The sequence below is a fragment of the Cydia fagiglandana genome, chromosome 4 (genome assembly GCF_963556715.1).
Source record: "Cydia fagiglandana chromosome 4, ilCydFagi1.1, whole genome shotgun sequence".
Lineage (NCBI taxonomy): Eukaryota > Metazoa > Arthropoda > Insecta > Lepidoptera > Tortricidae > Cydia > Cydia fagiglandana.
In genome coordinates, this window is record NC_085935.1 from 1,991,047 (window position 1) to 2,011,726 (window position 20,680).

At 40.7% G+C, this 20,680-nt stretch overlaps 1 protein-coding gene across 2 annotated transcripts in view; it reads right to left on the reverse strand.

The window, feature by feature from the left end:
- Window positions 1-1,069: 1,069 nt before the first annotated feature.
- The window catches only part of LOC134663449 (inactive hydroxysteroid dehydrogenase-like protein 1), a 30,419-nt gene continuing 10,808 nt past the window's right edge, over window positions 1,070-20,680 (reverse strand). Inside the window, exons 2-6 of one of the 2 annotated variants that reach the window (XM_063519819.1) lie at window positions 11,832-11,954; window positions 6,733-6,843; window positions 5,391-5,611; window positions 4,560-4,787; window positions 1,070-1,657 (exon numbers count right to left, since the gene is read on the reverse strand). In XM_063519819.1, coding sequence (XP_063375889.1) covers window positions 1,553-1,657; window positions 4,560-4,787; window positions 5,391-5,611; window positions 6,733-6,843; window positions 11,832-11,954 — 788 coding nt within the window. In that variant the 3' untranslated portion in view covers window positions 1,070-1,552. Of the gene's footprint in view, window positions 1,658-4,559; window positions 4,788-5,390; window positions 5,612-6,732; window positions 6,844-11,691; window positions 11,773-11,831; window positions 11,955-20,680 lie in introns of those variants that run through there. The other variant, XM_063519820.1, reaches the window with a different exon arrangement.

Consider the following 20,680-nt stretch of genomic DNA (forward strand, 5'->3'; position numbering starts at 1 on the left):
GCAGAGACCCGATGGCAGCTGGAGAATCCGAAAGAACGCCGAAGTTGAAGAACTAGCTGCTGAACCAAACATCATTGGTGTGACAAAGGCGCAAAGGCTTCGGTGGCTCGGCCATCTTCAGCGAATGGAAGGTGATCGGGCGGTGAAAAGAGCGTTTGAGGGAAAACCGATAGGACGCCGCCCGGTTGGTCGACCTAGGTATCGATGGGCGGATGTGGTGGACGCTGATCTGCGCGAGCTCCGGGTTGAGAACTGGCGAGACACGGCACAAGACCGGGATCAGTGGCGAGCAGTCGTGTTGGAGGCCAAGACACACTTTGGGTCGCTGCGCCAGAGGAGTAAGTAAGTATAAAATGTTTATTTCAGATTTTTAGAATCCATATTTGTGTCGCTTAACTTCAAACTCGGGTAAATCCATTGGGCCCTCACAGCAAATATCTACCCTATTACGTTTTCTTAATACCAAAATCGCATAATCTGACAGATGGATTTACCCGAGTTTGAAGTTAAGCGACTCATTTGTGTTAGTCTACTTGTGTTAAATCGAATCATAATTTATTTTATTGAATGTGGCCATATACTTTATAGTGTAGTATGATTATTGTTCGAGTGTATTTCTTGTACTTAAGTGACGCAATTGATATGCAAGTACTTGATTATAATAATTTAATAATAAAGTGAGTATTTATTAACATTTTTGTATTCCTACTTCGTGTCTAAATTTTGCTATTGACATATGATTTTCATAGTAACATATAACTTATTAGGGTCAGTTGCACCAACCACATTTGACAGACTGATCAACGCCAGCCGGCGCGCCCCGGCGCGCCACTATGAAACTTTCCATACATACAAATTTAGCACGAACAGTTTGGTGCAACCGACCCTTAGTGTCTTATCGACATAATTTTAGAGTCAAGGGTAAGACTGTTTGCATTAGGGTCTCCCCAGATATATCGACGCGGAATCAGTAAAAGTCGATAGAAAAAAGCTTTTTATGTCTGCGCAATAAGAGCGAAAAAGACTTCATTCGGTATAAAGGTAAGGTATTAGAGCAAAAAATGAAAACGGCAATGCTTAAAATATATATATTTAAAATTAACATCACATATGGCCATCTTATATTATTAGTAAGACTATATTTGTACAAAAGTATGAACTTAACTATGAAACGGAATTTAGAGCCTTAGAGGTAACTAAATTGAATTAGATCCGAAATTATCCAAATCAATGCTAAATGTCTAAAATAAAATTTGAGTAAGCACTACAACTTATAAAACAAACCCCCCCGCCGCGTCTGTCTGTTTGTGTCTATGGGTTTGTATGTTCGCGATAAACTCAAAAACTACGAACGCATTTTCTTGCGGTTTCTCGTATCAATAGTGATTCTTGAGGAAGGTTTAAGTGTATAATTTGTTAACCCGTGCGAAGCCGGGGCGGCTCGCTGGTAATATGAGAAAGAGTCATAGGTATAGTGAGATGATATTGAATTGTCAACCGTATTAAATGGAGAGAAAGTTCAATTTCGCATGAAGAAGATTGTTGTCCTAGCCTATTGCACCTTCTGATTTCGTAGATATTCTTGCCGGAATCCCTGGTTGAGGTGCCAGGCGACCTTCGTGCGGAACCAGACCGGAGCCAACTGGGTGAAGAAAGCCTGCAACAGGAGGGATTCATTTCAGGTTAGTTGGAACAAGTGCAAAGTGGGGTAACTGCGCCTACACGACGAATACAAACATTTTCTTTGTAAGTACTAGACTACAAAGCTTGAAGTTACAATTTGACAAGTCAGTAGCGTCAACACTGGCCGAAACTACATTAAAAACTACATTACAACTCATGGTCCTTCGAACCGCATAGACTCATCGCTGATGGTCCTTCTAACGGGATCCGTACCGTTACTATACTAACCTGAACTCCATGGACCCAGTACCCCGTCGTGTCCTGCACCCTTCTTAACAGTGACTGCATATCTTGCGTATGCTTCAGGGGTAGGAACTAACGGCCCACCGGCCATTACAGTGGCGGAGAACGCGTTCATCTTGGTGGACACGAAGAAGGCGCCACGTGCTAATGGTCCTTCTAACCGGATCCGTACAGTTATTATACTAACCTGAACTCCATGTACCCAGTACCCCGTCGTGTCCTGCACTCGTCCTAACATAGCGACTGCATATCTTGCGTATGCTTCAGGGGTAGGAACTAACGGCCCGCCGGCCATCACAGTGGCGGAGAACGCGTTCATCTTGGTGGACACGAAGAAGGGCGCCACGTGCTAATGGTCCTTCTAACCGGATCCGTACAGTTATTAATGTTATTATACTGACCTGAACTCCGTGGACCCAGTACCCCGTGGTATTCTGTACCCTTCCTAACATAGCGACTGCATATCTTGCGTATGCTTCAGGGGTAGGAACTAACGGCCCGCCGGCCATCACAGTGGCGGAGAACGCGTTCATCTTGGTGGACACGAAGAAGGGCGCCACGTGCTAATGGTCCTAACCGGATTCGTACAGTTATTATACTCAGTGGCGGATTTCCCATAAGGCACAGTAGGCCCGGGCCTAGGGCGGCAAGATATATTAGGGGCGGCAAATTGTGACAAAAAATTCGCTGATGATAACAAAAAATAACTCAAAATTAGACCAGGCAACAAATTCTCAAAAAAGTACCTATAGCGGGAAATGCTTGCAACACAATTTTTGACTTTGTACCTATTTTTATTTGAACTATCTAGGAGGTGAACATATCAAAAGTCCCCGGCCGTAGCTAGCCCTTGAGCCAGGGGAAGAGAGAGGTCTCCGAAACTGCCGGACCAATTAAGTTGAAATTTGGCACACATATGTAAGTTTGTGACCCAAAGATGGACGTGTAACGTAAATAATAGTACATTGTGCAACATGGGGCGTAAGTTGAATATTGCAAACGAGAGTAAGTTAAATCGCGACGGCTTGCCGGAGCGATTTATAGGCTCGAGTTTGCAATATTATTACGCCCCGAGATACACACAATGTTTTTCATCACACTTGCGATACAAAAAATAAGTTTATAGACAAAAAACTGTTAATTATGGCACTAGAAACTTCATAACTCCCTAGGGAAAACGAAATTTCTATAACTCCCGCTACGCCTACGTGCAATTCCACATTTACTGAGCGAGTGTGATGAAAATGAATTTTAAATATGGCCTCCATATTTTGGGGGGTAAATGAGAAAATTTAAAAATAAAGTTTTTCAAACTATATCGTGTTACATATCAATTCCAAGAGCTCATTGTAAGAATCTCAGATTTTTTTTATAATTTTAGGATAAATAGTTTAGCAGTTATTCAAGAAAATAGTTTTTAATGTTTTTGTAGGTACATGAAAGTCAATGTTATTGGTAAAACTGTCACTTAAAATGAAACAGTATTTGCTTATTTTTTTCATAAAACCTATGTTCCTAACATCATGTCACAAGGACGTATAGTTTCTAAGATATAATAAGCGAAAAACCGAAAAATGTGACCTTCAAACCAAAGCCTCAAACTTTTGATATGTTCACCTCCTAACGAGTCCAAAAAAGTTACTAAGTAAAAAATGTGTCCCAAGCATTTCCCTCTATAATATATCTTTCCGTTGCCTGATCTAAATGTACTCAATATGATGGGTGCTGATGCTGAGAAAGGGGCGGCTACAGGGCTTGGGGCCTAGGGCGGCAAAGACTGCAAATCCGCCACTGATTATACTAACCTGAACTCCATGTACCCAGTACCCCGTCGTGTCCTGCACTCGTCCTAACATAGCGACTGCATATCTTGCGTATGCTTCAGGTGTAGGAACTAACGGCCCGCCGGCCATTACAGTGGCGGAGAACGCGTTCATCTTGGTGGACACGAAGAAGGGCGCCACGTGCTAATGGTCCTTCTAACCGGATCCGTACAGTTATTAATACTAACCTGAACTCCATGGACCCAGTACCCCGTCGTGTCCTGCACCCTTCCTAACATAATGACTGCATATCTTGCGTATGCTTCAGGGGTAGGAACTAACGGCCCGCCGGCCATCACAGTGGCGGAGAACGCGTTCATCTTGGTGGACACGAAGAAGGGCGCCACGTGCTAATGGTCCTTCTAACCGGATCCGTACAGTTATTAATGTTATTATACTAACCTGAACTCCATGGACCCAGTACCCCGTGGTATTCTGTACCCGTCCTAACATAGCGACTGCATATCTCGCATATGCTTCAGGGGTAAGAACTAACGGCCCTCCGGCAATCACAGTGGCGGAGAACGCGTTCATCTTGGTGGACACGAAGAAGGCGCCACGTGCTAATGGTCCTTCTAACCAGATCCGTACAGTTATTATACTAGCCTGAACTCCATGGACCCAGTACCCCGTGGTATTCTGTACCCTTCCTAACATAGCGACTGCATATCTTGCGTATGCTTCAGGGGTGGGAACTAACGGCCCGCCGGCCATCACAGTGGCGGAGAACGCGTTCATCTTGGTGGACACGAAGAAGGCGCCACGTGCTAATGGTCCTTCTAACCGGATCCGTACAGTTATTATACGAACCTGAACTCCATGGACCCAGTACCCCGTCGTGTCCTGCACCCTTCCTAACATAGCGACTGCATATCTTGCGTATGCTTCAGGGGTGGGAACTAACGGCCCGCCGGCCATCACAGTGGCGGAGAACGCGTTCATCTTGGTGGACACGAAGAAGGGCGCCACGTGCTGGACGTAGATGCCTTTCGGGGCGTATTCTTCGCGGATGGCGTGCGTGAAGCTACGGAGGTACGCCTGTGGAAATAACAGAATTATTAGAATATATTATTCTTTTGACATAGTAAAAACATAATATGTTCCTACAGTATTTTTAACTAATTAAAACCGTACCGAGATGACGCATAAACTCCCAACTGACGGTGGTCCAGTATACCATTACATGTTGTAAAATAAGTATTTTGCTTTCTCACACGGTCATTAATGAAATGGCCTTGAAATATAATCCTTTTTTTATTTGACAGAAAACGGTAAAAAAATCTGCGCTAGAGCACAAAATAAATACTGCACTGTACATAGAGCACTGTACTGCCGTACAGAAAGGAAACTTCCTACAAAACCGATGTTTGACAGCGGTTCAGGGTCGAATCGTGCTGTCCCTTTCCAATATACCTATGGCACTATCCCTATCGGCTATTTTGAGTTGTCGAAATTCAGCCATTATCTTATCTGTGGTCGTGCACGCAAAGGGACGTCAAGGTGTCAACCCTAATAATTGCTCGGAGCAATGGTGAGCGGAGCGGAGCCGAGTTTGGCCGAAGTCAGGAGTTTCGCAACCCTGGCTAGAGTGAAAGTGCTAATGACACAAAAGAGAGAGACACAGGAGGGAAATAGACAGACCTTAGTTGCTCCATATACAGCCATAAGCGGCATAGGCTGCAGCTCCGACGACGAGGAGATATTAACGATGGCCCCCCGCCCCCGGGTCGCCATGTAAGGCAGCATGGCGCGGGTGAGCATGGTGGCTGCGCCCACGTTGACGACGATTAGGTCCCAGCATCGAGACGGGGGGGCGCAGCACAGCTCGACCGGACATTCGTAGTTTAGGCCTACGTTGTTTACTAGAAAGAAAATTAAGAAATATATAGAGAAATAGGTAAACTTGTGTCCACTCCAGACATGGAGAAAGACCCATTTCAATAGGTTTTAAGCGAACTTTGAGAAAACAATAAAATATAAGCTGAATGAATATATGTACCTATATTAAGTTTACAAAAAAAAAGAAAAAGTAATTTCCAAAGTTTTGTGAACATTAAGCAGGCCACTGACGAGCCTTCCAAATGGATGCCGTTACAATGGATTCATCCAAATGGACGGCATCCTAATATTAAACATTGTACGTTTTTGACATTCACGGACCGATTTTAGATTGCAGCCACGCTATTTGGACTGTTGGAAGGCTCGTCAGTGGCCTCCTTTAGATTCAGGTTAGGTTAGTTATTTTTTCTTTCGTATATATATGAATGACATATTTCAGTTTATAGGTAATTAGGGTTATTGGTTCTTTTTTAGGATTGAAATACTATATGATCTTACTAAGATTATTTCATTTTAGCCACAATTAAATAGGTATTATTGTATTTATTTTTTTGACTTACATATTTTTAATGTGTAGTTCTTTGTATTAATTTATTCATATAATTAACATGTTAAAAACATTGCAACATAGCTCACTTAGGTATCTTCTTACATCATTATCATAGCGATCAATAGGCACTAAAACATTAATTGCTATGGTTTGGCAATGTATAGTATAGGTTGATAGGTTCATGAGTCATGACTTTAGGTCAGAACTTTCACTTTTCGTAATGTACGAGACTATCATATGTATGTTAGGAATCCTAGCCGATTTTTTGTCATAGGTAGGTATTTTAGCTTTTTTTCGAGGACAATTTTTTCTGTCCTATATAGCACAACCGAGGCCAGGCGTGGCTCACTCCGCGATTTCGTCGCTTTGCTACAGGTAGCTAAAAGTACACCCGTTCAACCCCAATTTTGGGGTTTGCCATAAGCCGCGCGTGGCGCTGTCGCCACCTAGCGGCCATATCTGTGCTGATCGTGACAGACGCGTTTTGTTAGAGAGTGAGTCTTCTGTAGCTGTACCTAGTACTATTATTTATTATGTGCCGAGGAATCCTCAATGTTTGAAAAGTTAAAAAATGATGTAGGTAGTATATCTCACCTAAGATCCCCAAGTCCAGGTCTTTGAGCTGTTTCTCTATGTGGGGGTATATCTCGGCGCCCTGCGTGAAGTCCGCCACGATGACCTTGGTCTTCACATGATGCGTCTGCTCTGGAAACGAACGTAGACGGGCTTACCTACATTGACCAACCAGGCGGTCAAGCATAAGTTGCGTTCTCGCGCGCGAGTCCATAGGTACAAGTCGCGCTTGATGTATGGAGTCGCGCGCGAGAATACAACTCACAGAAGCCATTTCATGTATTAATAACTTATAATTTAAATGACTAAGTGATTATTCATAAATATTTCGAAAGGTATACTTTACTATAATACGAATACCTATTTGTGAACGCCTTCGCCCGCTTAGGGCCACCCCACATCCAGCGTCCCTCGAGCATCTCTCGTTATATCTGCTGGTTGCCGTACCACATATAAAACATAGGCATTGAATGCCTTAGCTATCGTCTGTGTATAACAATGTCACATCGACTTATAGGTACTTACCTGCATTTCATACAAAATTGCAAGATACCTATAATATACCTAAACATATTTTAGTGTAGGTGCAACCTAAATCATCCTTTAAGTTATTTGCTGAATCAATTGCCATCTGACCAGTCTGACCTTCCAGCCAAGTCACCTTTATATAAATACATTGTAACAGGACGACTAAATGGATTTATTAAGACGTGTTTAACTTTTAGTAGGTACGTTTAGTGGCTGGGTTTGGGCCATCACATATGTACAGTCACCTGCAATAATATATTACACAACGAAGGCCGCAAAAATATCTGACACGATCTTATTTGTAGAGCCATAATAAGAGCGTGTCACATATTTTTGCGGCCTTCGTTGTGTAATATATTATTGCAGGTGACTGTACGAGCTAAATTATTTCATAAATTTAAAGCCTGAATCGTTTAGGGTTTACGTTACCTATCATAGAGATAGATTTTTCTATTTTGTGACGTGACGTACCTACGCATGTGCGCTAAGTGTAATCTGCATGTATGGGATTTTGCGTTTCCAAAACGTCCCGCTCGGCACGCTGTTCAAATCCCATACTAAAATAAACAATAACGCGAACGCTCGTCATCACACGCTATCGAAAAAAATTTACACTAGGGGTGCTGCATTTATTAAGGTTTTATTTACTGTATCTACCTCTAAGCGCTGGTGGCCTAGCGGTGAGAGCGTGCGACTTGCAATCTGGAGGTCGCGGGTTCGAACCCCGGCTCGTACCAATGAGTTTTTCGGAACTTATGTACGAAATATCATTTGATATTTACCAGTCGCTTTTCGGTGAAGGAAAACATCGTGAGGAAACCGGACTAATTCCAATAAGGCCTAGTTTACCCTCTGGGTTGGAAGGTTGGGTTGCAGTCGCTTTCGTAAAACTAGTGCCTACGTCAAATCATGGGATTAGTTGTCAAGCGGACCCCGGGCATGAGTCGTGGCAAAAATGCCGGGATAACGCCAGGAAGAAGAAGATTTACTGTATCTACCTCGTTATTCGTTTCTTATAAAATTAATAATTTGGTTCATCACTCAATCAAAACGATTCGTGAGGTTGTTGCACGGTGTTGTTTTTTGTAGAAGGACAGTTTGAGGAGACTGATTTTATGCTTTATTTTGAATTTCTGTGCGTCAATAACAGTCTTTCAATGTCAGACTTTATTTACCCAATGAAACCGGATTAAACATTAATTATATTAGGTTGGAAGCCGGTGTTGCTCGAAGTTAGGTACCTATGTAATAAGCTTTTACCTGGTTTTTAAAGCTTATGATTAAGGAATATTACAACCACATCTTAATATTTTATGAAGCCACCCACATTAGGGCTCGCGCTAGCCCAAGTAGCATGGAAGTGTCGGCAACATCAATATAGCAGCCAATTAAGAACTTAGAGTGATTTAAGGGACGTATAAGAGTGTCAGAAAAGATTTAAGCTGTATAAAAGGTACTTTACAGACATTATACAGCTCAAGCTGTATAAAATCATTATAAAGGATTCTGCGGAAGCATGGGGTGCTTTATCAGAATATAAAAAATCTACTATAAAACTAAAAGTGTTGTGAGAGACTACAAGCTAATTCTATCGTAAAAGCTGTATACAGGCTGTATTGTAGTAACACTTGGCACTTTTAGCTGTACAAAAGTATCTGTCAACTCCGTTTTAAAACATTAAGTGTTGTGAAACACTACAAGCTAATTTTATCGTAAAAGCTGTATACAGGCTGTATTGTAGTATCACTTGGCACTTGTAGCTGTACAAATGTATCTGTCAACCCCGTTTTAAAGCTATTTCTTATGGCGAAATCTTACTCTCCTATAAGAATAGTAGTTGTATAACTTCTGTCTGTAAGGGTATTATAAAACCAAATGAATAAATGGCAGCTATAGTACAGCTTTTGTCTGTATTATTGATAGAGTCGCTTATAACAATCTTTTGGCGTAATTTTACACTCGTATAAGTATAGTAGTGTAATGATTTCTGAAAATAAGTGTATTATAAAACTAAAGGAATATATGACAGTTACAGTACAGGTTTTTTATTTGTTATACGGATCTCTAAAGAGAATTATAACTTATGTACGGAGAACCGAAATACAGCCAAACGAATACAAATATTCTATTATAAAGCTGTTTTAATTACAAAAGCTGTAAAAGACACTCCATTTATTACACAGCACAGCTACTAAGATTATAATGCTCTCCAACTATCCTGTAGGCTGTTTAAAAATTGTCGCCATTTTACAATAAAAAAAAAACGTATTTGTAAATATAATTAAAGAAATACTTGCAAATATTTAGACGACTAACGCCGTGTTCTGATTACCAGCTAAAATAAATTGTTTAGCCTTAGAATTAATATTTATAAATATTTTTGATACTCTAACCTTAAAAACAAACAGTAACTTTACCGATTTTTGATATTTTCCTTATGGTTTCTCTTTGTTATTTTGTAGGCGCGTAAATATTTTGCCAGAAAAGATACACAGGTTCACAATAAATAATAATCCGCACTTACAAATAATGTAATATTCCATTTAAGTCCTGTATAATATTTACTTTTACTTTTACCATCCACTATAACACTTTATTGTCGCCATTACTATATTACGAATGAACAAGTTTAAGACATTTTAGTTTCTTAAATGATTATTATTCTCTTGTAATTCTTTCTTATAACTTATTTAAAACTTATATTCTTATATCGTACTTATAAGAGATTATATGTAGTGTTAAGGTTTCCTGTTACACCGAAATATAGCTGTAATGCAGCTATTATGCAGCTTATGTATTGCTTATACAGCTACTCTACAGCTCTAATAACGCCAAAGGCTGTATAATTTGGGCCCTTTTTTTACTTATAAGGGCTGTATAAGCGCTTATACAGCCTTTGTACAGCCTAACTGTACAGCTTATAGTATACAAATAAACTTTAATACAGCTTATATACAGCTTGCAATGCTACTTGGGAGGCAACGTCCATAATGTTTATTTAGTTAGGGTCGCTGTCATCGAAAACGATGAGGAGGACTAGGTACATTATGTACATAATGGTACATGTATAATAATGAAACCCAGGTGACAATCATAGGTTAGTGATGAGATTTAGCTAGGTATTTTTACTTCCTAACGTGAGTTCATACCTTAATAACAGGATGTTCTAATGAAATATAAATATTCACAAAAACTTGATTAAGAACATTCAGACGTCACGTAATTGTGGTCTAAAAATAACTAAAACTGACTTTAACAAGAAGATCATAATCGAATAAGCTAGGTTTAAAAAACGACCTTTGCCTTTGCATGTTATCTAACTACTTGATCTCATATCATACGACTTCTTGATATTTGCATAGATGCATATAAAATAAAGGATCAAAGAATGTTCAAAAGATGAGTTTTCCGTTCGTAGGCGCTTTTCGCTACAAAGCGGAAAAAAGATAAAAGGAGAGTTAAAAAAGGAAGTAATTGTTGTTTACCGACCCCTCTTGCTAATAACGAGACCGGAATTTTGCGACTTTGTAGTCAATTTTTTTAGGGTTCCGTACCCAAAGGGTAAAACGGGACCCTATTACTAAGACTTCGCTGTCCGTCCGTCCGTCCGTCCGTCCGTCCGTCTGTCACCAGGCTGTATCTCACGAACCGTGATAGCTAGACAGTTGAAATTTTCACAGATGATGTATTTCTGTTGCCGCTATAACAACAAATACTAAAAACAGAATAAAATAAAGATTTAAATGGGGCTCCCATACAACAAACGTGATTTTTGACCAAAGTTAAGCAACGTCGGGAGGGGTCAGTACTTGGATGGGTGACCGTTTTCTTTTTGCTTTTTTTACGAGCAAAAAATTAAACTGTAGGCTGTACTCCTCATACTGACCAACATTTGTTCAGCGACTTTTAAAAATAACTTGTGGTTTGATTTCTAATACACTTTAAAGTTTCTTCTAAGACGCAATGTATTGCGAATTTTGTTATGTTTAAGGCGTGACAAGCAATGTCAATCACAATGATATGACGTGGCGATCGCGTCCATTGAAGATAATATTTATTTTGTATGAAAAATAAGGAGTCTAAATACTTCATAATTTTTAAAAGTTGTTGAATAAAAGTGGCACCGTTTGAGGAGTAAAATCTATGTTTTAATTATTTGCTCGTGTTACAGGCCACACCCGGTATACTTACATTAAATAATTACGCTTCTATTAAGTTAATTTATGTGAATAGCATAACAGATAAGTTCCTACTTACCTACAGTGAGTGCGTCAATTATGTATGCTTTCAAAACAAAACGCCCTTAACACTCCTTGGCCACATCATGTAATTTTCTGGGTTCCCACTGACTGATAAGAACGATAATCAGCCCTCGTTTGACCAGCTCGAGGGAGTAATGACACAATATCGCCGGTGTTATACACCTTTCAGTTGAATATTGTTGACGCTCACCTATCTCCTTGGCCACGGCGTGTAGTTTCTCCGGGTTCCGACTGATGAGGACGATGTTCAGCCGTTTAAGCGCCTCGAGGGAGTAATGCCACATATCGCCGGTGTTATACACCTTTCAGTTGAATATTGTTAACACTCACCTATCTCCTTGGCCACGGCGTGTAGTTTCTCCGGGTTCCGACTGATGAGGACGATGTTCAGCCCTCGTTTGGCCAGCTCGAGGGAGTAATGCTTGCCGATGCCGTCCGTGCAGCCCGTCACCGCTGCAAACAAACAATGTCCGTAAGGATTACAACTTTCATGCACGGTTTTGACAAATTGTCTACTATAAGGTGAACATCCCTCCTGTACATACGTCCACAGTTTAAGGGTATCCTCTAAACCTGTTATAATAAAACACTATTTGCATGTGAGCACTACGCGCGACATTCTTGGTGTCCATAAAAACAAAATATTACGTAAATTAGAAATACTTCAGTCTTATTATTATCCCTACTCGTATAAACGCCTTTTAGTGTCGACTAAAAGGCGTATAAGATAATTTGGTGAAGTAAGGTAAAATTGATTGTGCCTTCTGGGGCCCAATGGGCTATTGAGCCTCGGGACTTTTATAAGTGATATAATTTAGATAGGTAATACCTACCTACATAATATTGCATCACTAAAGAACCTGGCCGAGGACCGCGAAAATTGGCGCATACTCCACCGACAAGATTATTTATTTAGAAGTATGTACCTATACACAGACCTATATTTCGGAGATATTGGAAACGGCTCTAACGGTTTCGATGAAAATTGCTATACTTATGGGGGTTTTCGGGGGCGAAAAATCGATCTAGCTAGGTCTTATCTCTAGCAAATTTCATCGAAATCGATAGAGCCGTTTCCGAGATCCGCGAAATATACATACCTACCTATAAATAAATATACAAGAATTGCTCGTTTATAGGTATAAGATTTGTACCTAACTAACCTTATTGTTATTGGATTATCCAGTTCTTAGACCAGTGCCATTCTTCTAACTACGTAATTACGTATCATCTTACCGGTTCACAAACCATCTCGTTGTCTCGTAATGACACAAGATTGTTGCCTTGCGAAACTTCGCTGCTGCTACTGAAGAAAATTATGGCTGGAATACACCGCTTGCGGTTTACAAAACTTAAGATCGGTTTTCCTAGGATAGCGGTACCGTCATTTAGCGGCCGTCTCCATACTATTAAAACTTAAACATACTGATATTTGTATGGAGAAGGCCGCTATACAGGGTGTCCCAGAATTCGACGTCAAGCCGTAAACGGATGATAGACCAAGTCATAACAGTTATCATAAACATACATTTAAAAAAAATCCAACTCATGTTTTTAAAAAATTATGGTCACTTTAAAAATTCACAAAAAAAAATCCACAGCCTGTAATGGTTCTTTAACTCTTGTTACTACTAATTCCATAATGTATTCTAATTTTTTTATTATTGTCTAATCTTGAATAATTACAGGGTGTGGATTTTTTTGTGAATTTTTAAAGTGACCATAATTTTTAAAGAACATGAGTTGGATTCTTTTTTTGTATTTTTATGATAACTGTTATGACTTGGTCTATCATCCGTTTACGGCATGACGTCGAATTCTGGGACCCCCTGTATGACGGCACCGCTATCCTAGGAAACTAGAGCATTAGCGTCGCTGAATTGTTAACTGGTCAATTTGCATTAAGTACCTAAGTACGCTGACTGTTTCTCAAGTGAGTCTTTGTACTTAAAGATGCGTTCAGTTCTAACGAGTGCGCCTTGAGCGCGCAAACTAGGTACATATGTACAATTGTACAGTCAAGGATTTCAATTGCTAAGCCATAAATGTTTACTTTATATTGGAGATTTTATAGTACCTACCAAAGTACCTACCGGACAACCAAACCTTGGCCGTGCAACACCATCAGATATAACGGAGCGGCCAAGGTACTCATAAATATCTGAACACGCATCTGTCAAGGCGTCAGATATTTATTATGAGCAACTCGGCCGCTCCGACATTTTAAACAAATCTGAAATTATTCGGAGCGCGTACATCAGTGCTGAGCGGCTACCGCGAAAACCGAAATTCGCAAATTGCGGGTATCTTTCTCTTTTACTTCAATGAAGGCGTAATTAGAGTGACAGAGAAAAATCCCCGCAATTTGCGAACTTCGATTTTTGCGGTTATAGCCCTGAATCTCTGATCATTTCAGCCCACGCCTGGTGGGGAGTTAAAGTCTTGCACCGCAACCGCTAGCATCAATCATACACTTCTTTAAGAAACGGGTCTCTATCTTAAGTTTAGCTTAAGTAGAAGTCATAAAAACCAGCCGTAAAAGATGTCATAATAATATTAATAATTGAACATGTCAGACACACCTGCATCGTTTGACACGTTTTACGACCAAGCGATGAAAACCATCGTTATTGCCAATAGCAATTTGTACAGAAAAGAAGATAGGTATGTCCCTAACAGAGAGCCTACCGCGAACCACGTTTGACGTGTTGCCTCCCTATCACACTACGAACGAAATTTACAAGTACGACAGAGAGGCAACACGTCGAACGCAGTTCGCGGTAGGCTCTTGTCCGTTACCAATCCACACTTCCTAAATTTTCATGTTTATATGTATTTTAATTTCGTTTAACGCTTTCAACTGCTGCGTACAGTCACCTGCAATAATATGTTACACAACGAAGGCAGCAAAAATATCTGATCCGATTTTATTTGAACAGCCATAAGAGCGTGTCACATATTTTTGCGGCCTTCGAAGAGTAATGGCTCCTCTACAGGATGGGCCAGCGCCGGCCACTCCAAGGGACGCAGCCATGCGGTAGAATGAGAGAACAATATCACTTGCTCCCTTTAACGCATAAATGCGTCCCTTGGAGTGGCCGGCGTTGGCCCATTGTGTAGAGGAGCCCTAACATTATTGCAGGTGACTAGTGACTGAACATATATTTAGGTAGGTGTAGGTAGACCTACTACTGACATCAAGTCTCAAGTACGTACCTAACTGTCCTAACTTTCCACAATAACGTTACGTAGGTACCTAAGTAATACAGCAATATTTTTTTCGTAGGTAATATAAATTTGAAAAAAATTTTGCTGCTTTAAACTTTGAGGGCCTAAGATTTTATTAAACTCTTAGGTGTGATTTTTTCACAATGCGATGGTGAATGATGACCCTAGTTCGGTGCATGACCCGGCATAACCTACGTGTGACCTACTCTTACGTAATGCACCTAGTGCACAGATAAACAATAGATCTGCCTTTCACCGTGCTCATAACTGCACGTACGTGCGGTGTGCAAATTGTGCAATGTAAATGGGCCCTACGTGATGTGTCACACAGTGTTTAATGAGAGTTCGGTACTTAATTTAGGTACCTATAGTACGTGAGATGTTTAAGGTCCTTCAGATTTTGTGAAAGTTAGGCATTGGTCTTTGTATAGGTACTTCAGGACCATTGAACTAGTGGCGTAGCTAGGGGGGGCGACGGGGGCGGACCGTGAACATCAGTAGTGCCACCTATAAAAATTCGTAAAATTATGTAAAATGAAAGCGATAGAGTAAATCCTGAGCTATTTAACATAAATTTTACATAAATTACACTTACTCTTTTTAAATATATTTTACAATTTTGATTGAATTTTGGGGTGACACCCCCAATTTCCGCACCGGGTGCCACCCATGCTAGCTACGCCACTGCATTGAACTAACCATCAGTAGGTACGTCTATTATGCGTCATGTTGTTATCGATCTCCTCCCAAGTGTCCCTATGGGTATATCCCCTCTGCCACAAATGCGGTCGCAAATGCCGGTCCCGCATTGGCCCAATACAGCCAAGAGAGACGTTGTTCCTCGCTTACAGACGCTGCATAAATCATCTGTCATGATGTTAAAGGCCTATGATGTTGTTGTCGTGTCTGTCTCGGTATACCTACTACCGATAGCACAGAATAAATAATAGTACCTGTACTGGGTACAGAAGACTCACTCCTCACTCTAACAAAACGCGTCTGTCACGATCAGCTCAGATATGGCCGCTAGGTGGCGACAGCGCCACGCGCGGCTTATGGCTAGCCACCAAAAATTGGTGTGGAACGGATGTACTTTTAGCTACCCGTTGCAAAGTGACGAAATCGCGGAGTGAGCCACGCCTGCCGATAGTTAAAATGTACAAGTGTTCATACCAAGTAGGTATTTGATTTTTTTTAGTGTTCCGTACAAAACTTTGTTTACGGAACACTTATCTTGTGTTGATTTGCACTTGGTCGGGTTTTTATTGTAGTCAAATCAACAAAGACTAGACTAATCACGATATTAAATATTGATCAGACGTAAATAAATATTGATCATCCGTAACAAGCGGCGTCTTCCGCGAGCAAGAGCCTGATTCTGATTACCTAATATTTTAAAGTTTTGATCCTGTTACGACACGACTCACAGTGTATTTCACGCGCACCAACAAGTGCCCGACCCGACTGCCCATGGGGCACTTATTGGCGCGCCAACCGAGATAACTAATCGTTGATTGAAACCGCTAATCGAAACTTATCAATCAATCAATCAATTTATTTAATTCAGACCATGTCCATAGTGTTAGTATACAGTCCCTTAATATTATTTTAGTACTTAAACCTATACAAAATTATAACAAAATTAATAAATTATAACAACTTATATACTAAGTGTTTCCAGAAGGCGCAAGCAGGTGACTCTTCTGACACTAGGCGCAAGAGGCTGTAAATGGAAATATTCACGTGACTTTTCGTAGCAACAGTCATTCTGATAATTTTGTTTTTTCGTTTGGCGTTTATAGATGTACGATTTGTCATCTTGGCGAAGACCCCAGTGCATTTCGAGCGCACCAATCATTGCGAGCGATCGTCAATGTCGTATCAAAACTTTAGCAAACCGTTAAATCAGAATTGGCATCCTGGTTTCAAGTAAACCCATGGTATGCACAAATACAACAATGTTTATTTAGTAAAGGTACGTCGTAACTGATTCCTAAACAGGTACCTACTTACTACTACAGCCATTCTCAAAGTGTGTTCCGCAAAGCCTCTGTTGGGGTTCCGCGAAAATATACTTGTAATAATAAGAAAAAAACCAGCTCTTCTATACTGTATATCTGGTCCACAGTGATGAACGAAATTTTTTATTTGGGGTTCCGTCAAATATTTCGCTTGCCGAAAGGGTTCCGTCACCAAAAAAGTTTGAGAACCGCTGTCCTAGTAGTACGTACCTGGCTATGTACTTAATAATGCTTAGTATGTATATGTATGTAGTGTACAGTCAATAAATTCCATTGTTGAGCCATTTAGGGTTACATTTGACATTTCATACCGTTAAATACTAATATATTGAAAACCAAATTGACCATACTACCGAAGAATCCCTCAGTGACGACATAGACACCTACTTAGAAATACTACTCGGTACTAAGAGGGGGTTACGTCAGGGGTGCGAATCTCCTGACTTCGGTCAAACTCGGCTCCGCTCGGCTCAGCATTGCTCCGAGCAATTATTAGGGTTGGCACCACTTGACTTCCTTTTGCGTGCACGACCACAGATAAGATAATCACTTGATTTTTGACAGCCCTAAATAGCCGAAAGGGATAGTGCCATATATTAGAAAGGGACAGCATGATCCGACCCTGAACCGCTGTCAAACTTCGTTTTTGTAGGAAGTTTCCTTTCTGTACGGTAGTACTATTAATTATTCTGTGGTTACGTTAAGCTCATTGTGCGCTAGGTGGCGCTGTTCAGTCATATTATAAAGTGTGTCAAGTGTTTTTATCTAGCTAACCCTACAATGATGCATGTAGCTACTTATTTAGCTACCTAGCTACATGTAGTAAAAGCAGTTGACCTTTAAGGTCTGCATAATTTCATATCGTACAGCATTTAATGCACTATGCACTGCACAGGGCTTCGATCATATTGAAAAGTATAAAAACTATAAAAAGTACTACAGCATTTTGACTTATCCAGAATAGAAGGTAAAAAGGCCTTTCTCAATAAAAAAATAATGGTATTTCTAGGCCACATAGTTCGTCATGAAGTAATGGCAAACAAAAGTGCCAATTTTGTTTTGGCTCTCCTGAAAATTTGACTTTTTTCACATTCGGCCATATGGAACTCGAAGCCAGAGTTGATATTGATTAAGTAAATGTACCTATATAGTAGTCAGAATGCAGCGTAAACACGGCTAAGTCAAAGGAATGACGTAGCGCCGTAAATAATGCATTACTTGTATAATCAGACCAAGGTTTTTTTTTTTTTGTAATTGAGTAATTGATTTGAGTCAAACGGTCCTCGCTAGAGATACGGGCGGCCGTTTGCTCTTTGATTCAGTAAGAGCTGTGTTGGTAGTGGATTGCGGTGTCTGTTTAGTGGTTTTGGACAGGTTCCCACAATAGTACGGGTGAACCTGCCCCAAGTTGTTGGTAGGGAGGTATTCGCCATGATGGGCAGCAGAACTGCTGCAAACCAGGTAAGGGTAAAACCCTCAAGAATCTCAACAAGACGAATACAGGTAATAACCTATATTATATCTTGTTGAAATTCCTGAGAGTATCTATTATATATTTCGTGTATGTTATGAATGAGTCCAGTGTTTCTTCTTTTCCTGTGATATGTTTTATATTGTACGGGTCAATATCCTGATATTTCCCACAGATAGTCTCGTGGACACACCTTGCATATGCGTATCTTGGACAGTTCCTAATCAGGTGTTCGATTGTTTGTTTTGTGTCCTTGTCACATGGACAAGCATCATCATTGATTATGTGGAAACGTTTTAAATAGGTTCTATTGTAACCATGGCCTGTTAGTATTTGTGTAAGCTGGAAATTTATGTTTATGTGTTTACGGAGATGTTTGATGTCGTCCAGAGTAGGTAACCATTGTTTGACGTGTTTCCCCGTGGTGCTGTCTGTGTATGCTGTGTTGTGTGTAGTGTATGAGTTGCTTCTAATTTGTGTTTGATGGTAAGACAGAGGGAAGTAGACGTAGTCCGGTGATTTTCGTAGTGTTGCCGCATGCTTGGCCGCGAGATCTTCCCTCTCATTTCCATCTAGGCCAGCATGGGTCTTAATCCAGCAGAAGCTGATCTCCATTTTGAACTTGGCTCCGTTGAAGTCCTTTGCCATCGATTAATTAATAATAGAATTAACTCCTCAGCCGCAGCTATTGACCATGGGCAAGTGTTAAAGATAGATTATTATTCAAGTAGGCATTTACAAACGTGCAATATACCGGCTGTGGCCTGTAAAACGAGCAAATAATTAAAACATAGATTGTACTCCTCAAACGGTGACACTTTTGTTCAAGAACTTTAAAAAATTATGAAGTATTTAAACTCCCTATTTTTCATACAATATAAATATTATCTTCAATGGACGCCATCGCCACGCCATTTCATTGTAATTGACGATTGACGATGCTTGTCACGCCTTAAACATAACAGAATTCGCAATACATTGCGTCTTGGAATTAATTTAAAGTGTATTAAAAATCAAACCACAAGTTATTTTTAAAAGTCGCTGAACAAACCCTAGTAGCATTTTCGTTGGGGCCCACGGTGCCAACGGTAGGGAAAACGTTGGGATGAGGTTCGTTCCGTAGCCAACATTAATTTTGTATTGGCCCACCATCGCATTTACCAACATTCGCTGTGGCACAGATGCCCATCAATGGGCCTTTGTGTATTTTGGTACCGTTGGCTAAACAACGATAATATTCGTTGGCCCAATGATGACATATATCGCATTTACCAACATTGGCAGTGGCAGTGATGCCCAACAATGGGCCTTTGTGTATTTTGCTACCGTTCGCTAAACAACGATAACATTCGTTGGCCCAATGGTGACGAATACCGCATTTACCAACATTGGCTGTGGCATGGATGCCCAACAATGGGCCTTTGTGTATTTTGGTAACGTTGGCTAATCAACGATATCATCCGATGGCCCATTGATGACAAATATCGCATTTACCAACATTGGCTGTGGCACTGATGCCCAACAATGGGCCTTTGTTTATTTTGGTAACGTTGGCTCGTCAACGATATCATACGATGGCCCAATGATGACAAATGTCGCATTTACCAACATTGGCTGTAGCATTGATGCCCAACAATGGGCCTTTGTTTATTTTGGTAACGTTGGCTAATCAACGATATCATCCGATGGCCCAATGACGACAAATATCGCATTTACCAACATTGGCTGTAGCATTGATGTCCAACAACGGGCCTTTGTTTATTTTGGTAACGTTGGCTAATCAACGATATCATCCGATGGCCCAATGACGACAAATATCGCATTTACCAACATTGGCTGTAGCATTGATGCCCAACAATGGGCCTTTGTGTATTTTGGTAACGTTGGCTAATCAACGATATCATCCGATGGCCCAATGATGACAAACATCGCATTTACCAACATTGGCTGTGGCACTGATGCCCAACAATGGGCCTTTGTTTATTTTGGTAACGTTGGCTAATCAACGATATCATCCGATGGCCCAATGACGACAAATATTGCATTTACCAACGTTGGCTGTAGCTTGATGCCCAGCAATGGGCCGTTGTGTATTTTGGTAACGTTAGCTAATCAACGATATCATCCGATGGCCCATTGATGACAAATATCGCATTTACCAACATTGGCTGTGGCACTGATGCCCAACAATGGGCCTTTGTTTATTTTGGTAACGTTGGCTCGTCAACGATATCATACGATGGCCCAATGACGACAAATGTCGCATTTACCAACATTGGCTGTAGCATTGATGCCCAACAATGGGCCTTTGTGTATTTTGCTACCGTTCGCTAAACAACGATAACATTCGTTGGCCCAATGGTGACGAATACCGCATTTACCAACATTGGCTGTGGCACGGATGCGCAACAATGGGCCTTTGTGTATTTTGGTAACGTTGGCTAGTTAATGATATCATC